General features: G+C 43.5%; 1 protein-coding gene across 4 annotated transcripts in view; it reads right to left on the bottom strand.

The window, feature by feature from the left end:
* Positions 1 to 18,143, bottom strand: part of LOC129829020 (myosin-16) — a 64,773-nt gene that overhangs the window by 5,444 nt on the left and 41,186 nt on the right. For all 4 annotated transcript variants that reach the window (XM_055890430.1, XM_055890432.1, XM_055890431.1 and 1 more), the window contains 9 exons: positions 11,021 to 11,107; positions 10,599 to 10,844; positions 10,265 to 10,382; positions 8,979 to 9,106; positions 8,365 to 8,561; positions 7,761 to 7,893; positions 7,399 to 7,615; positions 631 to 767; positions 31 to 134 (listed from right to left, as the gene is read on the bottom strand). In XM_055890430.1, the coding sequence (XP_055746405.1) occupies positions 31 to 134; positions 631 to 767; positions 7,399 to 7,615; positions 7,761 to 7,893; positions 8,365 to 8,561; positions 8,979 to 9,106; positions 10,265 to 10,382; positions 10,599 to 10,844; positions 11,021 to 11,107 (1,367 nt within the window). The remainder of the gene's footprint in view (positions 1 to 30; positions 135 to 630; positions 768 to 7,398; positions 7,616 to 7,760; positions 7,894 to 8,364; positions 8,562 to 8,978; positions 9,107 to 10,264; positions 10,383 to 10,598; positions 10,845 to 11,020; positions 11,108 to 18,143) is intronic.

Here is an 18,143-nt window from a genome sequence, read left to right as displayed (position 1 = left end):
ATGCAGCTCTATGGACAGTGGGTAACTTACCTTGCTGCCTCAAACTCCTCCTCTTTCTCCTGGAGTCTCCTCTCCATGTCTCCTTTAGCCTGGGACAGTTCCAGATGCAGACGCAGCACCTTGGTCTCCTCAGCCTGGAGAGGGGGAGGGGGGGGAGCGAGGGAAAGAAAAGTAGAGAGAGGTGGGTGAATCAACCATTATGCCGAGTAGCCAGGGGGCTCCTGTCTAGTAAGATTCCAGTCCCTGGAGGGCCAGGCTGATTATATGAGCAGATAGCTGATGGTGTAGTGTTATCAGTGCCTGGGATCTGTCTGCTCTCGGCCTGCATGACTGGCCAATACTAATTGAAACATGTTGTCTGGGGGCCTTTTCTTCCCTCTCACTGTCAGATCTGCCACATAGCTGCCACACTGTTTCACCTCCACACCTCAGTCTTACATTGTGTATGACGTACGCTGAGGAGAATTTAACTCTTGTGTAAACAGAGATCAAATAATATTGAATGTGACAATGATCTAAGATAACACATTTAAATGCATGTTACGTAATAGTTGTGGAATGCTTGGTGTAGACTTATTTTACTGTAACCATTCCACCCAAAATGGCCACCTCCTACTGTAACCTCCATACCTCTAAGGCAGCTTCAGACTCTTCCAATGAGGCCTGCAGCTCCTCCTTCTCCATCTCTATCTTCTTCTTCGTCTTCTGCAGCTCGTGGACGCTCTTGCCTCCGTCCGAGAGCTGGTCAGTCAGGTCAACTATCTCCTCTGAGTTAACGACAGAAGAGTTACACTCAGTCATGCAGAAAACACCTCGAGAGATCATGAGAATGTTTTTCCCAATAGTTTTCATGTAAATAAAGAGTGTCTAAAACGGAGCCCTGTAGAACACCTAATGGCCTCCATTGTTTCAGTAACTGGAAGTTTTCCTTTTTACCCTGGGCTTTAAACATGTATCATCTCTCACCCTAAGCTACAAGACTGTTTCGCAAGCACAGATTGGAATATGTTCCGGGATTCATCCAATATATTGAGGAGTTTAACACATCAGTCACCGGCTTCATTAATAAGTGCATCAATGACTTAGTCCCCACAGTGACCGTACGTACATTTCCCAACCAGAAGCAATGGATTACAGGCAACATGCGCACTGAGTTAACTTCTTTGGGACAGGAGGGCAGTATTGAGTAGCTTGGATAAAAAGGTGCCCAGAGTAAACTGCCTGCTACTCTGTCCTAAAAGCTAGAATATGCATATAATTAGTAGATCTGGATGGAAAACACTCTGTAGTTTCTAAAACTGTTTGAATGATGTCTGTGAGTATAACAGAACTCATTTGGCAGGCAAAAACCTGAGAAAAATCCAACCAGGAGTGGGAAATCTGAGGTTTGTAGTGTTTCAACTCTTTGCCTATTCAAGATACAGTGGAAATGGGGTCATGTTGCACTTCCTAATGCTTCCACTAGATGTCAACAGTATTTAGAACCTTGTTTGATACTTCTACTATAAAGGAGGGTGGAATGAGGGCATTGAGTCAGAGGTCTGGCAGAGTGCCACGAGCTGGCCACACGCATTCACATGAGGTAGCTTGCGTTCCATAGCATTTCTGAAGACAAAGGAATTCTCCGGTTGGAACATTATTGAAGATTTATGATGATAACATCTAAAGATTGATTCTATACTTAGTTTGACATGTTTCTACGGACTGTAATATGACTTTTCGTCTGAACTTTCACCTGGACCTGCCAGCGCATCGTCAGTTTGGATTGTGTACTAAACGTGCAATCCAAATTTGGACACAAATGACCCCTATTTGGACACAAATGATGGACTTTATCAAAAAAATCAAACATTTATTGTGGAACTGGGATCCCTGAGAGTGCATTCTGATGAAGATCATCAAAGGTAAGTGAATATTTATAATGCTATTTCTAACTTTGTTGACTCCACAACATGGCGGATATCTCTTTGGCTTGTTTGGGCTCTGAGCGCTGTACTCAGATTATTGCATGGTGTGCATTTTCGGTAAAGCTTTTTTGAAATCTGACACAGCGGTTGCATAAAGGAGAAGTTTGTCTAAAGTTCCATGCATAACACATGTATTTTCATCAACATTTATAATGAGTTTCTGTAAATTGATGTGGTTCTCTGTAAAATTACCAGATGTTTTGGAAGCAAAACATTACTGAACGTGACGCACCAATGTAAACTGAGATTTTTGGATATAAATATGAACTTTATCGAACAAAACAGACATGTATTGTGTAACATGAAGTCCTATGAGTGTCATCTGATGATCATCAAAGGTTAGTGATTAATTTTATCTCTTTATGCTTTTTGTGACTCCTCTCTTTGGCTGAAAAAATGGATGTGTTTTTCTGTGGCTATGTACTAACCTAACATAATCATTTGGTGTGCTTTCGTCGTAAAGCCTTTTGAAATCAGACACATTGGCTGGATTCACAACAAGTGTAGCTTTAATTTGGTGTATTGCATGTGTGATTTCATTAAAGTTAAATTTTGATAGTAATTTATTTGAATTTGGCGCTCTGCATTTTCACTGGATGTTGGCCATGCGGGACGCTAGCGTCCCACACATCCCAGAGAGGTTAAAGGCTAGAACTGCTGCATTTAAGGAGCGGAATATAAATCCAGACAGTTATAATAAATGCTGCTACACCCTCCAATGAACCATCAAATAAGCAAAGCGTCAATACATGACTAAGATCGAATCCTACTACACTGGCTCTGACACTTGTCGGATGTGGCAGGGCTTGCAAACTATCATGGATTACAAAAGGAAACCCAGCCACAAGCTTGCCCAGTGACGAAAGCCTACCAGATGAGCTAAATGCTTTCTATGCTCACTTCGATGCAAGCTACAATGAACCATACATGAGAGCACCAGCTGTTCCGGATGACTGTGTGATCATGCTCTCCATAGCCAATGTGAGTAAGACCATGTTAACAGCATCATGAGGTAGTTAATTTGAACCGTTGTATAGCAATTTATATCCTTTTAGTGCGATTTTGAGGCATTGCTTTGTTGTGCACTTTGACGCGCTGGGCACATTTCGGGGTCCCGGTCGTACGTTAGTGGGCATTTCGACGGACAAGTGGACATCTTTCGACCAAAAGAAGATTAGACCCAAGAAAGGATTCTTTGCCCAAGATTCTGATGGAAGAACAGCTCACAGTAAGAACAATTTATGATGATAAATCGTGTTTCTGTCGAAAAATGTTAAAGCTTACGCCGCCATTTTGTTTTGTATAGCTTCGCTTGGCGCAACCTGTATTGAAAAGTAAGGATAATTAAAAAAATGTAAATCAGCGATTGCATTAAGAACTAATTTGTCTTTCGATTCCTGTCAACCCTGTATTTTTTAGTCAAGTATATGATTAGCTATTGATTAAACTAGATCACTCAAAGATGGCGACCAACATTTCCAGGCTTGTTTTGCTACTATTTTGATTGTATAACCACGTTTTTTTATGGCTAAATATGCACATTTTCGAACAAACTGTATATGTATGTTGTAATATGATGTTACAGGAGTGTCATCTGAAGAATTCTGAGAAGGTTAGTGAAAAAATTAATATATTTTGGCGATGATATGATATCGCTCTCTTTGGCTAGAATCAGTGCTCGGGTAACGTTTGCGTATGTGGTATGCTAATATAACGATTTATTGTGTTTTCGCCGTAAAACATTTAGAAAATCTGAAATGTTGTCTGAATTCACAAGATCTGTGTCTGTCCATTGCTATGTAATGTGTATTTTTAAGAAATGTTTTATGATGAGTAAATTGGTAATACAGGTTGCTGTCTGTAGTAATTCTAGGAGCTTTGGTGAGATTTGTGATGCTGGCTGCAATGGCAAACTATGATTTATACCTGAAATATGCACATTTTTCTAACAAAACCTATCCTCACCATAAATATGTTATCAGACTGTCATCTGATGTGGTTTTTTCTTGGTTAGTGGCTATCAATATCTTAGTTTAGCCGAATTGGTGATAGCTACTGGTGTTGAGAGAAAATGGTGGACAAAGAAAAATGGTGATTTTTGCTAACGTGTTTAGCTAATAGATTTACATATTGTGTCTTCCCTGTAAAACATTTTAAAAATCTGAAATGGTGGCTTTATTCACAAGATCTGTATCTTTCATTAGGTGTTTTGGACTTGTGATTTAATGATATTTAGATGCTACTATTTAATTGTGACGCTATACTAGCGATGCTAATCAGTGTGGGGAGGGGTGGGGGGTGCTCCCGGATCCGGGGTAGAGGCTCGTGAAAGGTTAACCTCCTACAGTACTCCCAGTTCACCCATGTCTGCGTGTCCGCACACGAATCCAACACCATCATTAAGTTTGCTGATGACACGACGATGATAGGCCTGATCACCAATGACGATAAGACAGCCTACAGGGAAGAGGTCAGACACTGCCAGGACAACAAACTCTCCCTCAATGCCAGCAAGGCAAAGGATCTGACTACAGGAAACGGAGGGCCGAGCACGCCCCATTCACATCAATGGGGCTGTAGTGGAGACGGTCGAGAGCTTCCAAGTTCCTCACGGTTCACATCACGACAGACCTATCATGGTCCAAGTCACGACAACGCCTCTTTCCCCTCAGGATGCTGAAAAGACTTGGCATGGGCCTTACAGCTGCACCATTGAGAGCATATTGACTAGCTGCATCACTGCTTGGTATGGCAACTGCTCGGATCCAACCGCAAGACACTACAGAGGGTAGTGCGTACAGCCCAGTACATCACTGGGGTCAAGCTCCCTGTCATCCAGGACCTCTATACCAGGCGCCATCAGAGGAACGTCCTAAAAATTGTCAGACTACAGCCACCCAAGTCACAGTCTGTTCTCTGCTACCGCACGAGAAGGGGTAACGGAGCTACAAGTCTGGGACCAAAAGGCTCCTGAAAAGCTTCAACCCCAAAGTAATAAGGCTGCTGAACAGTTCATTAAACAGCTACCTGGACTTTCTGCTTTTCACCCCTTCCTACAGTACACTTTCAATCAATCACCTAAACAAACCTACAGTTGAAGTCGGAAGTTTACATTCACCTTAGCCAAATACATTTGAACTAAGTTATTCACAATTCCTGACATTTAATCCCAGTAAATATTCCCTGTCTTAGGTCAATTAGGATCACCCCTTTATTGTAAGAATATGGAATGTCAGAATAATAGTAGAGAGAATTATTTATTTCAGGTTTAATTTCTTTCATCACATTCCCAGTGGATCAGAAGTTTTACATACACTCAATTAGTATTTGGTAGCATTGCCTTTAAATTGTTTAACTTGAGTCAAACGTTTCGGGTAGCATTCCACAAGCTTCCCACAATAAGTTGGGTGTATTTTGGCCCATTCCTCCTGACAGAGCTGGTGTAAATGAGTCAGGTTTTTAGGCCTCCTTGCTCGCACACGCTTTTTCAGTTCTGCCCACAAATTTTCTATGGGATTGAGGTCAGGGCTTTGTGATGGCCACTCCAATACCTTGACTTTGTTGTCCTTAAGCCATTTTGCACAACTTTGGAAGTATGCTTGGGGTCATTGTCCATTTGGAAGACCAATTGCGACCAAGCTTTAACTTCCTGACTGATGTCTTGAGATGTTGCTTCAATATATCCACCTCCCTCATGATGCCATCTATTTTGTGAAGTGCACCAGTCCCTCCTGCAGCAAAGCACCCCCACAACATGATGCTGCCACCGCCATGCTTCACAGTTTGGATGGTGTTCTTCGGCTAGCAAGCCTTCCCCTTTTTCCTCCAAACATAACGATGGTCATTATGGCCAAACAGTTCTATTTTTGTTTCGTCAGACCAGAGAACATTTCTCCAAAAAGTACGATCTTTGTCCCCATGTGCAGTTGCAAACCATAGCCTGGCTTTTTTATGGCAGTTTTGGAGCAGTGGCTTCTTCCTTGCTGAGCGGCCTTTTAGGTTATGTTGATATAGGACTCGTTTTACCGTGGATATAGATACTTTTGTACCTGTTTCCTCCAGCATCTTCACAAGGTTCTTTGCTGTTGTTCCGGGATTGATTTGCACTTTTCGCACCAAAATACATACATCTCTAGGAGACAGAACACATCTCCTTCCTGAGCGGTATGATGGCTGAGTGGTCCCATGGTGTTTATACTTGCGTACTATTGTTTGTACAGATGAATGTGGTACCTTCAGGCGTTTGGAAATTGCTCCCAAGGATGAACCAGACTTGTGGAGGTCTACAATTTTTTTCTGAGGTCTTGGCTGATTTCTTTTGATTTTCCAATGATGTCAAGCAAAGAGGCACTGAGTTTGAAGGTAGGCCTTGAAATATTTCCACAGGTACACCTCCAATTGACTCAAATTATGTCAATTAGCCTATTAGAAGCTTCTAAAGCCAGAACATCCTTTTCTGGAATTTTCCAAGCTGTTTAAAGGCACAGTCAACTTAGTGTATGTAAACTTCTGACCCACTGGAATTGTGATACAATTAATTATAAGTGAAATAATCTGTCTGTAAACAACTGTTGGAAAAATGACTTGTGTCATGCAGAAAGTAGATGTCCTTACCGACTTGACAAAAATATAGTTTGTTAACAAGACATTTGTGGAGTGGTTGAAAAATGAGTTTTAATGACTCCAACCTAAGTGTATGTAAACTTCCGACTTCAACTGTATTACCTCAATCAATCACACCAACTACCTCATCGTACCCCAGTACACCTCATCGTACCCCAGTACACTGACTCGGTACCGGTACTCCTTGTATTTAGCCTCTGTATAGCCTGGTTATTGTTATTTTGTGTAACTATTTTCATTTGATCTATTTATACATTTTTGTACTTTTTAACAGCATTTTTAGGAAAGGGCTCGTAACTAAGCATTTCACGATTAAAAACTACACTTGTTGTATTCGGCGTATGTGACAAATAAAATTTGATTTGATCCTGGTAGGCCTTGTTCCAGGGCTTTATACTGTGGTATTTAACCCTCACCCTGGTAGGCCTTGTTCCAGGGCTTTATACTGTGGTATTTAACCCTCACCCTGGTAGGCCTTGTTCCAGGGCTTTATACTGTGGTGTTTAACCCTCACCCTGGTAGGCCTTGTTCCAGGGCTTTATACTGTGGTGTTTAACCCTCACCCTGGTAGGCCTTGTTCCAGGGCTTTATACTGTGGTGTTTAACCCTCACCCTGGTAGGCCTTGTTCCAGGGCTTTATACTGTGGTGTTTAACCCTCACCCTGGTAGGCCTTGTTCCAGGGCTTTATACTGTGGTATTTAACCCTCACCCTGGTAGGCCTTGTTCCAGGGCTTTATACTGTGGTATTTAACCCTCACCCTGGTAGGCCTTGTTCCAGGGCTTTATACTGTGGTGTTTAACCCTCACCCTGGTAGGCCTTGTTCTCTCTGCGTAGGGCATCTCCCTGTTCCAGAGCCTCTTCATGGGCCGTCTTCAGTTTGAAGAGCTCCGTGGCGTGCTGTCTGCTCTCCTTCTGACAACCCTCCACCTCCAACACCAGCTCCTCACACTTCTGCCTCCAGTCACCCAGCTGCTTCTCCAAGATGCGCTGTTTCTTATCCAGCGCCTGGCCACAATTACTAGCCTGGAAGGAAGAACAATGAAGGTAGAGGGATTGGTCATTATCACCCGCCAGCTACCATTTTATCAGTTATGACCAGTTATTAATTGATTACCTTGATAAGGTAGGTTATTCAGCTCCTCTGCCATGTTTTAATGTGTCCTCTTACCTTCTCCATGTCTATACAGAGGTCCTCCACCTCTCCCTGTAGTCTCTGCTTGGTCTTCTCCAAAGAGGAGCACTTAGCCTGGGTGGCCTCCACCGCCTCCTCAGCCTCCTGGAGCCGAGACGCCAGCTTCTTCCTGGAACACACACAAATGTTTGGATATATAGGTGTGTGAGAGTGTGTCTCAATACCTGTACATGCTTGTAGTATGTGACATTTTGAAAGTATGCTTTAGATGCCAGGATGTCATACTAATTTTGGCTTTTCATCTAGTACAATGCGCTGCATGCGATTGAAAAAGAGAATCAGCTTTTCAAACCCATGTGTGTTTGACAACACTCAGCTCAAAATCAGGGGATAGGCTGTAGCAAAACGAATGAATGGCGGGAAACATTACGCATTCTCAGTATGGTGAGCCTAGCATTTTATGTTTGTTGCTTACTGCATGAATGTTTACTTAGCAATATGATCTAACGATTGGCACACAGTTTGTTGTTGTAGCAAGAAGTAGGCAAGATTTTGGGTGTAACTCTCACTTCTTGTCTTCTAGCTCAGCTGCGTTTGTGTGTGTGTGTGTGTGTGTTCTGTATACTAGTATGCGTCTTACTTGGTCTCCTCCAGTTCGTCCAAGTGCTGTATGGCGTCCGCCTCATGTCTGGTCCTCCAATGTGTGACCTCGGTGTTGAGTTTGGAGATGAAGCGCTGCAGCTCCAGCTTGCTCTCCTGCTCCTCCTCCAGCTGTTCCTTCAACACCTCACACTCCTGACGCAGCCCTGCCAGACTGCTGCCCAGGGCCAGCTTAGACTGGGGACAGTGAAAAAGACACACACTGTCACATACACTGTAACACACTCCTGAAGCAGCCCTGCCAGACTGCTGCCCAGGGCCAACTTAGACTGGGGACAGTGAAAAAGACACACACTGTAACACACTCCTGAAGCAGCCCTGCCAGACTGCTGCCCAGGGCCAACTTAGAATGGGGGAGAGATACACACACATACTGTCGAAGACATCTGAAAGCTATACGGATCCGTAATGAAACATTGTGCGTAGAGTGGACACATATTTGGGATATGAGGTCATTCCCATGCTTAGATTCCTCAATTCTTATCAGTTATTGATACAACTGAAAACATTCACCTCATAATCAGGGGTACTAAATACACCCCCCCCCCCCCCCCCCCCCCACACACACACACACACACCACTGCCTGGTCCTACCTTGAGCTCCTCGTCCATCTGTTTCTTGATGTCTTCATGTTGGGTCACAATCAGGGTCTTGGAGCGACAGACCTGGCTGGCTCTGCTCTCTGCCTCCTCCAGCTGTCTGGCCAGGTCTGTGTTGTCAGCTAACATCACACAGAGAGAAGACAAGTTAGAGACACAACCAGGGGCTAGATTCTATCAGATCCGTGCCAGCCGACTCCCGCAAAGTGTTTTTTTTTTGGCAGTGTCGGAGGTCGAACTGCGCTAGAGCAATCAAATCCACAAGCGGCTTGCAGCATTATACGTAAAGCGGACATTGCCATTGGTTGCATGGAGTCGCATTAAGGGAAATCCCATGCAGCCTTCTTTAGTTGAACACTGGAATCCGAGACGTAATCTACACCTCGATTAGGCTGATAGAAATCCTCAATATTTGGTTTAAGGATTTTCAATTTGAGTGTCATTATTTTGATAGACCCTCCACTTTCCTGTTCTGAACATCTAACACAAGTGGGATGGGTGTGGCTTTGTGACTGACCACACAAGCAGCCTCTCACCGATTTGACATCTCTAACGTTACGCCTTCAACACCCCCAAATACCATCTTTGAGGGTGTCTGCTATCACGGGTGAATGCTTGATCTGATTGAATCTAGGCCCAGGTGTGTTATCAACTACCAGAACATACAGGGGACAGAGACCGACTTGGTCAAAACGGATGTGTCCGACTGGGTTTGTACCCGATTCAGCACTTTTACCATACAGCTAACTGATATAAACACACACATATGATAGCTATACTCACAGTGATTTTTAATACACAGAGCAAAGACACAGAGAGAGAGAACTCTTCACGGAATTCGCAGAGGGTTCATGACGGCACTTTATATGATACTTAATGATATTTTCCCTGCCGCATTCAAGGCCATCTGAGGCCAATAGTGTTCCACTGTCAACCCTGAGCAGCAGTGTCCAGTGGAGAAGCTGTAAATGATATAGTTTCTTCTAGTTAGTCTGTTTCCCATTGCTCAGCACTGGACTGGGCTGAACTGAGTTTGGCTGGCGGTAGGCCAGTTGGTCTAAACTCAAGACTGTGTCATAAGGTCTTTATTGCACCACAGCCCTGTTCGATCTGTGTCTAAAGTCCTAGTGCTGACTAACTCTGTTCAATCTGTTTGTGTGAGTTTTTGTACTCTGCACTCTAAGCCAAGTAAAGGGTTAAACCCCATTGAACTAACCATTGGAGACACACCAAAGGCTTTGCGCTTTCACTTGGTTGTGTGTCTGCACTTGTACCTGTACCTGTGAGTCTGTTCCTGGCTACGTTGACCTCAGTCAGGGCTTTCTGCAGATCGTCTCCTCTGGTGTTGGCCTCAGAGAGCTGCTCCTCCAGCTTCCTCAGCTGGCTGTCTGTCGACACCTGGGGATAAGATGAAAACATGGCATTTTTCGGTGCTTTGGCCGTATTACATAGGCACTCACATGGCTGATTCTTCTTAGAGTGTGAATAAAGATCCAGACCTGGAAAGCTGTCTTGAGGTTTTACAAGACGCCTCCAAAAGCTTGATGTGGGGCATTGTGATAGAACGAATCGCTAACTCTCAGGGACAGCCTTCCCATCCGAGGTGTGACTAACCCTGACTTTCTGCAGGTTGTCCAGTGAGGCAGCAAGGTCCTCCAGCTCCATGCGTAGACTCTGTTTCTCCTTGTCCAGCTTGGCCCTGGTCCTCTGTAGACTCTCACACTGCTCTCCCAGCTCTGCCATCGCATCACCATGACGCTTCCTTAGAGACGCAGCTAGGGCCTCTGATTGGATAGAAGACTCCTCCAAGTCCCTCCTCAGACGCTGGAGCTCCGCCTCCCGCTTTTTATTTACTTCAATCTGAGGGGAGTGATGGAGGGAGAGAGAGGGGGAGGTAGAAGCTAGTCGTCCCATTTACAATGGCTATGATTACTGTTACATTCCTCCCATTACTGGTCAAATGGAGTGACATGTGAAGTGCAAGTGCCAATACATCTAAGGGTTACATGCTAGAGTGTGTTTGTCTGCATGTGTACCTGTGAAGCTGTGGCTCCCCCTGCCTCCTCCAGTCGGTCAGTGAGGTCATCCAGTTCTCTGGTCAGATCAGCTCTCTGCTTCTCCACCTACAAAACAAAGTCATTTGTAGTCTCTCATAATAAGCTTAACAATTACAAATGAGTTGGCTAGAGGCCAGTGCTCATGCGAGATTTGTTTCTGGGTGCAAATGTGTCAGAAACAGATCCTGCTCAGTTTATCACAAACAGTATCCTCTCCACACACAGTGACATCATCAAAGCGAGGCTCTTGTCGGTGAGTTATATCTTCCTTGTGTAAACCAGCTGTGGTCATCTATGTAACAGCCTGAGAGCATCTAAAGCGACAAAACATTGATAGCTGCAGTTTTAAAATATGCTGGAAACACTGTAAAGATATTGGTAAGCAAACGTCCCTGCAGATTCGATCTGGACCCACCAAAATGATCCCACATCCTGGGGATTGCTGTGATTGAAAGACACCAACAGGAAGTGACCTCAACAGGGTTCAGAGGTCAGGATCAGCGCACCTGTCCAATCAGACCACAGCAGGGAGGAGCATCCGTTGCAAAGTCCAAATATTGAGCGACTCCTGTTTCTTGGTCATCTACAGTAGCTACTACCATCTCTGTGTTTCCAGGTAGAGAAGGCCAGCATGTGAGTATTTCAAGTGTAAATGAGTTAAATGTCTATATAAAATCGTTGTGCTAGACCAGACTAAGCATCATCTCCATAAATACAATGCTCAAAAAAATAAAGGGAACACTTAACCTGTTGAGGATGGGGGCGCTGTTGTCACTATTTATGCTAATCGTGTAATTTTTGAAACGGCTTCCCACAAAATTCTTGATCGTACAATATGCATATTATTATTATTATTGGATAGAAAACAGTCTATAGTTTCTATAGGAGTTGAAATTTTGTCTCTAAGTGGAACAGAACCCATTCTACAGCAATTTCCCTGACATGGAGTCAGATTTCAGAAATGTTGGCCCCTGATCTGGAGTCAGTTAAAAGGTCACAGTTATTACTATGAGTATACGGACACTGCTTACGTCTTCCCCTGGATGCCTTTACGTGATGACGATTTGAATGGGGTCGATTGCGCGTTCACAGGCACTACAAATTAAAAAACCCTGTAGCTAGGAACTCTTTTCTTGCTGCGTAATGCGCCTGGAGGACATCGACCCGCACTTGTTCCAAGCATTAGTGGAGGGAGTAATATTACTCTGGTCATGTTTCTACTCGTTATGGGAGTTAAAAACATCATAAGGTAGTTAATTTAAAGCGTTTTATAACAATTTATATCCGTTTAGTGCGATTTTGGGACATTTATTTCTGAAACGCTGTGAATTGCTGGGCACGCTTCCAGTTCATCCCGAACGCAGTTGGCATTTCCACATGGCAAGAGGACAGCTTTCCACCAAAAGACGATTAGACCCAAGAAAGGATCCTTTGCCCAAGATACTGATGGAAGAACAGCTCAAAGTAGGACATTTTTATTATGATAAATCGTGTTTCTGTCGAAAAATGTTAGTGGCTTAGGACGCCATGTTTTTTGACGTAGCTTCGCTTGGCGCAAACTGTATTGAAAAGTAAGGATAATTTAAAAAATGTAATTCCGCGATTGTATTAAGAATTAAATTGTCTATCAATCCCTGTCCACCCTATATTTTTTAGTCACGTTTATGAGTATTTATGTATAAGAGTAGATCACTGTCTAATATGGCGCACGGACATTTTCTCACCAGCTGGGCTACATTTCACATTGTCTAACCATGATTTTGGTGGCTAAATATAAACATTTTCGATCAAACTCTATATGGATTGTGTAATATGATACAGGAGTGTCATCTGAAGAATTCTGAGAAGGTTAGTGAAAAAATTAATATATTTTGGCGATGTTGACGTTATCGCTCACTTTGGCTAGAATCAATGCTGGGCTGCTATGTGCTATGCTAATATAACAATTTATTGTGTTTTCGCTGTAAGACACTTAGAAAATCTGAAATATTGTCTGTATTCACAGGATCTGTGTCTTTCGATTAGTGTATGCTGTGTATTTTTACGAAATGTTTGATGATTAGTAAGTAGGTAAACACGTTGCTCTATGTAGTTATTCTAGTCCATTTGTGACGGTGGGTGCAATTGTAACCTATGCCATCTACCTGAAATATGCACTTTTTTCTAACAAAACCTATCCCATACCATAAATATGTTATCAGACTGTCATCTGATGAGTTTTTTTCTTGGTTAGGGGCTATAAATATCTTAGTTTAGCCGAATTGGTGATAGCTACTGGTGTTGGTGGACAAATAAAAGATGGTGGATTATGCTAATGTGTTTTTAGGTAATAGATGTACATCTTTACATATTGTGTCTTCCCTGTAAAACATTTTAAAAGTCGGACATGTTGGCTGGATTCACAAGATCTGTGTCTTTCATTAGCTGTATTGGACTTTAATGTGTGAAAGTTAAATATTTTAAAAAAATATTTTTTTTGAATTTCGCGGCACTGGTTTTTCAGTGGGGGTGGGGGGGGAGTGCCGCTAGCGGCACCCTCATCCTAGACAGGTTAAACAACACAATGTAACTCCAAGTCAATCACACTTCTGTGAAATCAAACTGTCCACTTAGGAAGCAACACTGATTGACAATAAATTTCACATGCTGTTGTGCAAATGGAATAGACAAAAGGTGGAAATTATAGGCAATTAGCAAGACACCCCCAATAAATGAGTGGTTCTGCAGGTGGTGACCACAGACCACTTCTCAGTTCCTATGCTTCCTGGCTGATGTTTTGGTCACTTTTGAATGCTGGCGGTGCTTTCACTCTAGTGGTAGCATGAGATGGAGTCTACAACCCACACAAGTGGCTCAGGTAGTGCAGCTCATCCAGGAAGGCACATCAATGCGAGCTGTGGCAAGAAGGTTTGCTGTGTCTGTCAGCGTAGTGTCCAGAGCATGGAGGCGCTACCAGGAGACAGGCCAGTACATCAAGAGACGTGGAGGAGGCCGTAGGAGGGCAACAACCCAGCAGCAGGACCGCTACCTCCGCCTTTGTGCAAGGAGTAGCAGGAGGAGCACTGCCAGAGCCCTGCAAAATGACCTCCAGCAGGCCACAAATGTGCATGTGTCTGCTCAAACGGTCAGAAACAGACTCCATGAGGGTGGTATGAGGGCCCGACGTACACAGGTGGTGGTTGTGCTTACAGACCAACACCGTGCAGGACGTTTGGCATTTGCCAGAGAACACCAAGATTGGCAAATTCGCCACTGGCGCCCTGTGCTCTTCACAGATGAAAGCAGGTTCACACTGAGCACATGTAACAGACGTGGCAGTCTGGAGACGCCGTGGAGAACGTTCTGCTGCCTGCAACATCCTCCAGCATGACCGGTTTGGCGGTGGGTCAGTCATGGTGTGGGGTGGCATTTATTTGGCATTTATTTGTGCTCGCCAGAGGTAGCCTGACTGCCATTAGGTACCGAGATGAGATCCTCAGACCCCTTGTGAGACCATATGCTGGTGCGGTTGGCCCTGGGTTCCTCCTAATGCAAGACAATGCTAGACCTCATGTGGCTGGAGTGTGTCAGCAGTTCCTGCAAGAGGAAGGCATTGATGCTATGGACTGGCCCGCCCGTTCCCCAGACCTGAATCCAATTGAGCACATCTGGGACATCATGTCTCGCTCCATCCACCAACGTCACGTTGCACCACAGACTGTCCAGGAGTTGGCGGATGCTTTAGTCCAGGTCTGGGAGGAGATCACTGAGTAGACCATCCGCCACCTCATCAGGAGCATGCCCAGGCATTGTAGGGAGGTCATACAGGCACGTGGAGGCCACACACACTACTGAGCCTCATTTTGACTTGTTTTAAGGACATTACATCAAAGTTGGATCAGCCTGTAGTGTGGTTTTCCACTTTAATTTTGAGTGTGACTCCAAATACAAACCTCCATGGGTTGATAAATTTGATTTCCATTGATAATTTTTGTGTGATTTTGTTGTCAGCACATTCAACTATGTAAAGAAAAAAGTATTTAATAAGAATATTTCATTCATTCAGATCTAGGATGTGTTATTTTAGTGTTCCCTTTATTTTTTTGAGCAGTGTATAATCTTCAAAGGACAATCACAATCAGAGGGGTAATTACAGGCTTGGGTGATATTTATCTAAAACTTGAGGTATTTCCATTATAAAACAAGGCAACACATGTAACGGTTATAGTGCTCTGAAACATATGGCCGTGAAATGCACAAACAATCAAAGCTTTAGAAGTTCCAGTTGAACGCAGTTGTTGGTTTTATGTTGATCTTTTACTGCTGTTTTAAAGCTGTTGTGAATGTTGAGAGGGTCTGTAGCCTTTTCCTCCAGTCAAATGACCCATGGTTCTAAATGTTTTTCATAATTACAAAAAAGTATTATTTTTTAAACAACAAATATCTGGTGTTCATATGTCAAACAGTTTTGTTATATTTCAGTCTTCTGTGATGTACAGTTGAAGTCGGAAGTTTACATACACTTAGGTTGGAGTCATAAACTCGTTTTTTCAACCACTCCACAAATGTCTTGTTACAAGCTATAGTTTTGGCAAGTCAGTTAGGACATCTACTTTGTGCATGACACAAGTCATTTTTCCAACAATTGTTTACAGACAGATTTTTCACTTATAATTCACTGTATCACAATTCCAGTGGGTCAGAAGTTTACATACACTAACTTGACTGTGCCTTTAAACAGCTTGGAAAATTCCAGAAAATGATGTCATGGTTTTAGAAGCTTTTGATAGGCTAATTGACATCATTTGAGTCAATTGGAGAGGTGTAACTGTGGATGTATTTCAAGGCCTACCTTCAAACTCAGTGCCTCTTTGCTTGACATCATGGGAAAATCAAAAGAAATCAGCCAAGACCTCAGAAAAAAAATTGTAGACATCCACAATTATGGTTCATCCTTGGGAGCAATTTCCAAACACCTGAAGGTACCACATTCATCTGTACAAACAATAGTACACAAGTATAAACACCATGGGACCACGCAGCCGTCATACCGCTCAGGAAGGAGACGCATTCTGTCTCCTAGAAATGAACGTACTTTGGTGCAGAAAGTGCAAATCCATCCCGGAACAACAGCAAAGGACCTTGTGAAGATGCTGGAGGAAACAGGTACAAAGTATCTATATCCACAGTAAAACGAGTCCTATATCAACATAACCTGAAAGTCCCCTCGGCAAGGAAGGAGCCACTGCTCCGAAACCGCGATTAAAAAAAGCCAGACTACGGTTTGCAACTACACATGGGGACAAAGATCGTACTTTTTGGAGAAAAAAGTCTGGTCTGATGAAACAAAAATAGAACTCTTTGGCCATAATGACCATCGTTATGTTTGTAGGAAAAAGGGGGAGGCTTGCAAGCCGAAGAACACTATCCCAATCTGTGAAGCACGGGGGTGGCAGCATCATGTTGTGGGGGTGCTTCGCTGCAAGAGGGACTGGTGCGTTTCACAAAATAGATGGCATCATGAGGCAGGGAAAATTAGGTGGATATATTGAAGCAACATCTCAAGACATCAGTCAGGAGGTTAAAGCTTGGGTGCAAATGGGTCATCCAAATGGACAATGACCCCAAGCATACTTCCAAAGTTGTGGCAAAAAGGCTTAAGGACAACAAAGTCAAGGTATTGGAGTGGCCATCACAAAGCCCTGACCTCAATCCTATAGAAAATCTGTGGGCGGAACTGAAAAAGCATGTGCGAGTAATGAGGCCTACAAACCTGACTCAGTTACACCAGCTTTGTCAGGAGGAATGGGTCACAATTCACCCAACTTATTGACACAAGTTAAAGAATTTAAAGGCAAAGCTACCAAATACTAATTGAGTGTATGTAAAACTGACCCACTGGGAATGTGATGAAAGAAATAAAAGCGGAAATAAATAATTTTCTCTACCATTGTTCTGACATTTCACATTCTTAAAATAAAGTGGTGACTGACCTAAAACAGGGAATTTTTACTAGGATTAAATGTCAAGAATTGTGAAAAACTGAGTTTAAATGTATTTGGCTAAGGTGTATGTAAACTTCCGACCTCAACTGTGTATAAAGTGTCATAGTGGGATGCAAACTCAAAATGGAATATTTCAACTCTATATCTGACATGGAACAGTTATCTTCTTTTTTAAGACCATAACCATGTGTGTGAGGTGTACACTTTTGTTTCAAAGTAGATTTGTTTAAGACTACTAAGAAACACTCTGATGTAGCCCACTGCAGCAGAAGGTTAAAGCTTCAGTCCACTGGTAGTGTATGGTAGGAAACACTACCTCAAAGTCAAGTGTGTTTGTCCATGTACAGTATTTGTGCCTGCTTCCTAATATTCTACATGATCTATGTATTTTCTGTATGGTCTTCCTCTTGACATGGTTAATCAGCGCTCAGTGAAAACAGACTCATCTCATTTCAGCTCCAACCAAGCAGAGGGATCTCATCTTTCAGTTTCCTGTGCACTCACCCCTCCCCACTCTACCACTATAGCTCCCTATCGCTGTCTCGCCCATGCACTCTGACCTCTGACCTATTTCTGTCATCACTCTCGTCCAGTCCAGTGACAGTGTCAACAGCTACTTCAGCTCAACACACTTCACAACCGTTCCCTTTCTGTTGTAAACTAAAGAGGCTAAAGGAAGGTCAGCTTTGTCTTAGTCCATGTGGAATGGCAGACACCTCTTGTTTGCATGAGAGTGTCAGGGAGTTTGGGTGAGCATTTGTGTGTGTATGTCCGACATTCCACTGGGGAGAAGATCCCATGGAAAACAGTACCAGGAGATAGTGCCGTCACTATCTCCTCATCTCTCCCTACCTGAGCTGAGCCAGACAATGGACAGCCTGTCTGCAGCGCTGGTATGTGTGTTAGAGACACTGAGAAGACCCTGCAGATAAAGCTTTACAAGTCTCTGCCTGTCTCTCTCTCACACTCTGCTGGCTTTAATAGGAGGCAGGGAGAGCACAGGGCTATTAGTTAAGCATACCACCCAGTGTGTGTGTGTGTGTGTGTGTGTGTGTGTGTGTGTGTGTGTGTGTGTGTGCCACCCAGAGCTAGGGAATAAGTGTGCAAACAGCCTAAAG

The sequence above is a fragment of the Salvelinus fontinalis genome, chromosome 30 (genome assembly GCF_029448725.1).
Source record: "Salvelinus fontinalis isolate EN_2023a chromosome 30, ASM2944872v1, whole genome shotgun sequence".
In the NCBI taxonomy this organism is placed as follows: Eukaryota; Metazoa; Chordata; class Actinopteri; order Salmoniformes; family Salmonidae; genus Salvelinus; species Salvelinus fontinalis.
The sequence above is the reverse complement of the archived record's forward strand: the minus strand, read 5'-3'. Positions and strand labels throughout refer to the sequence as shown.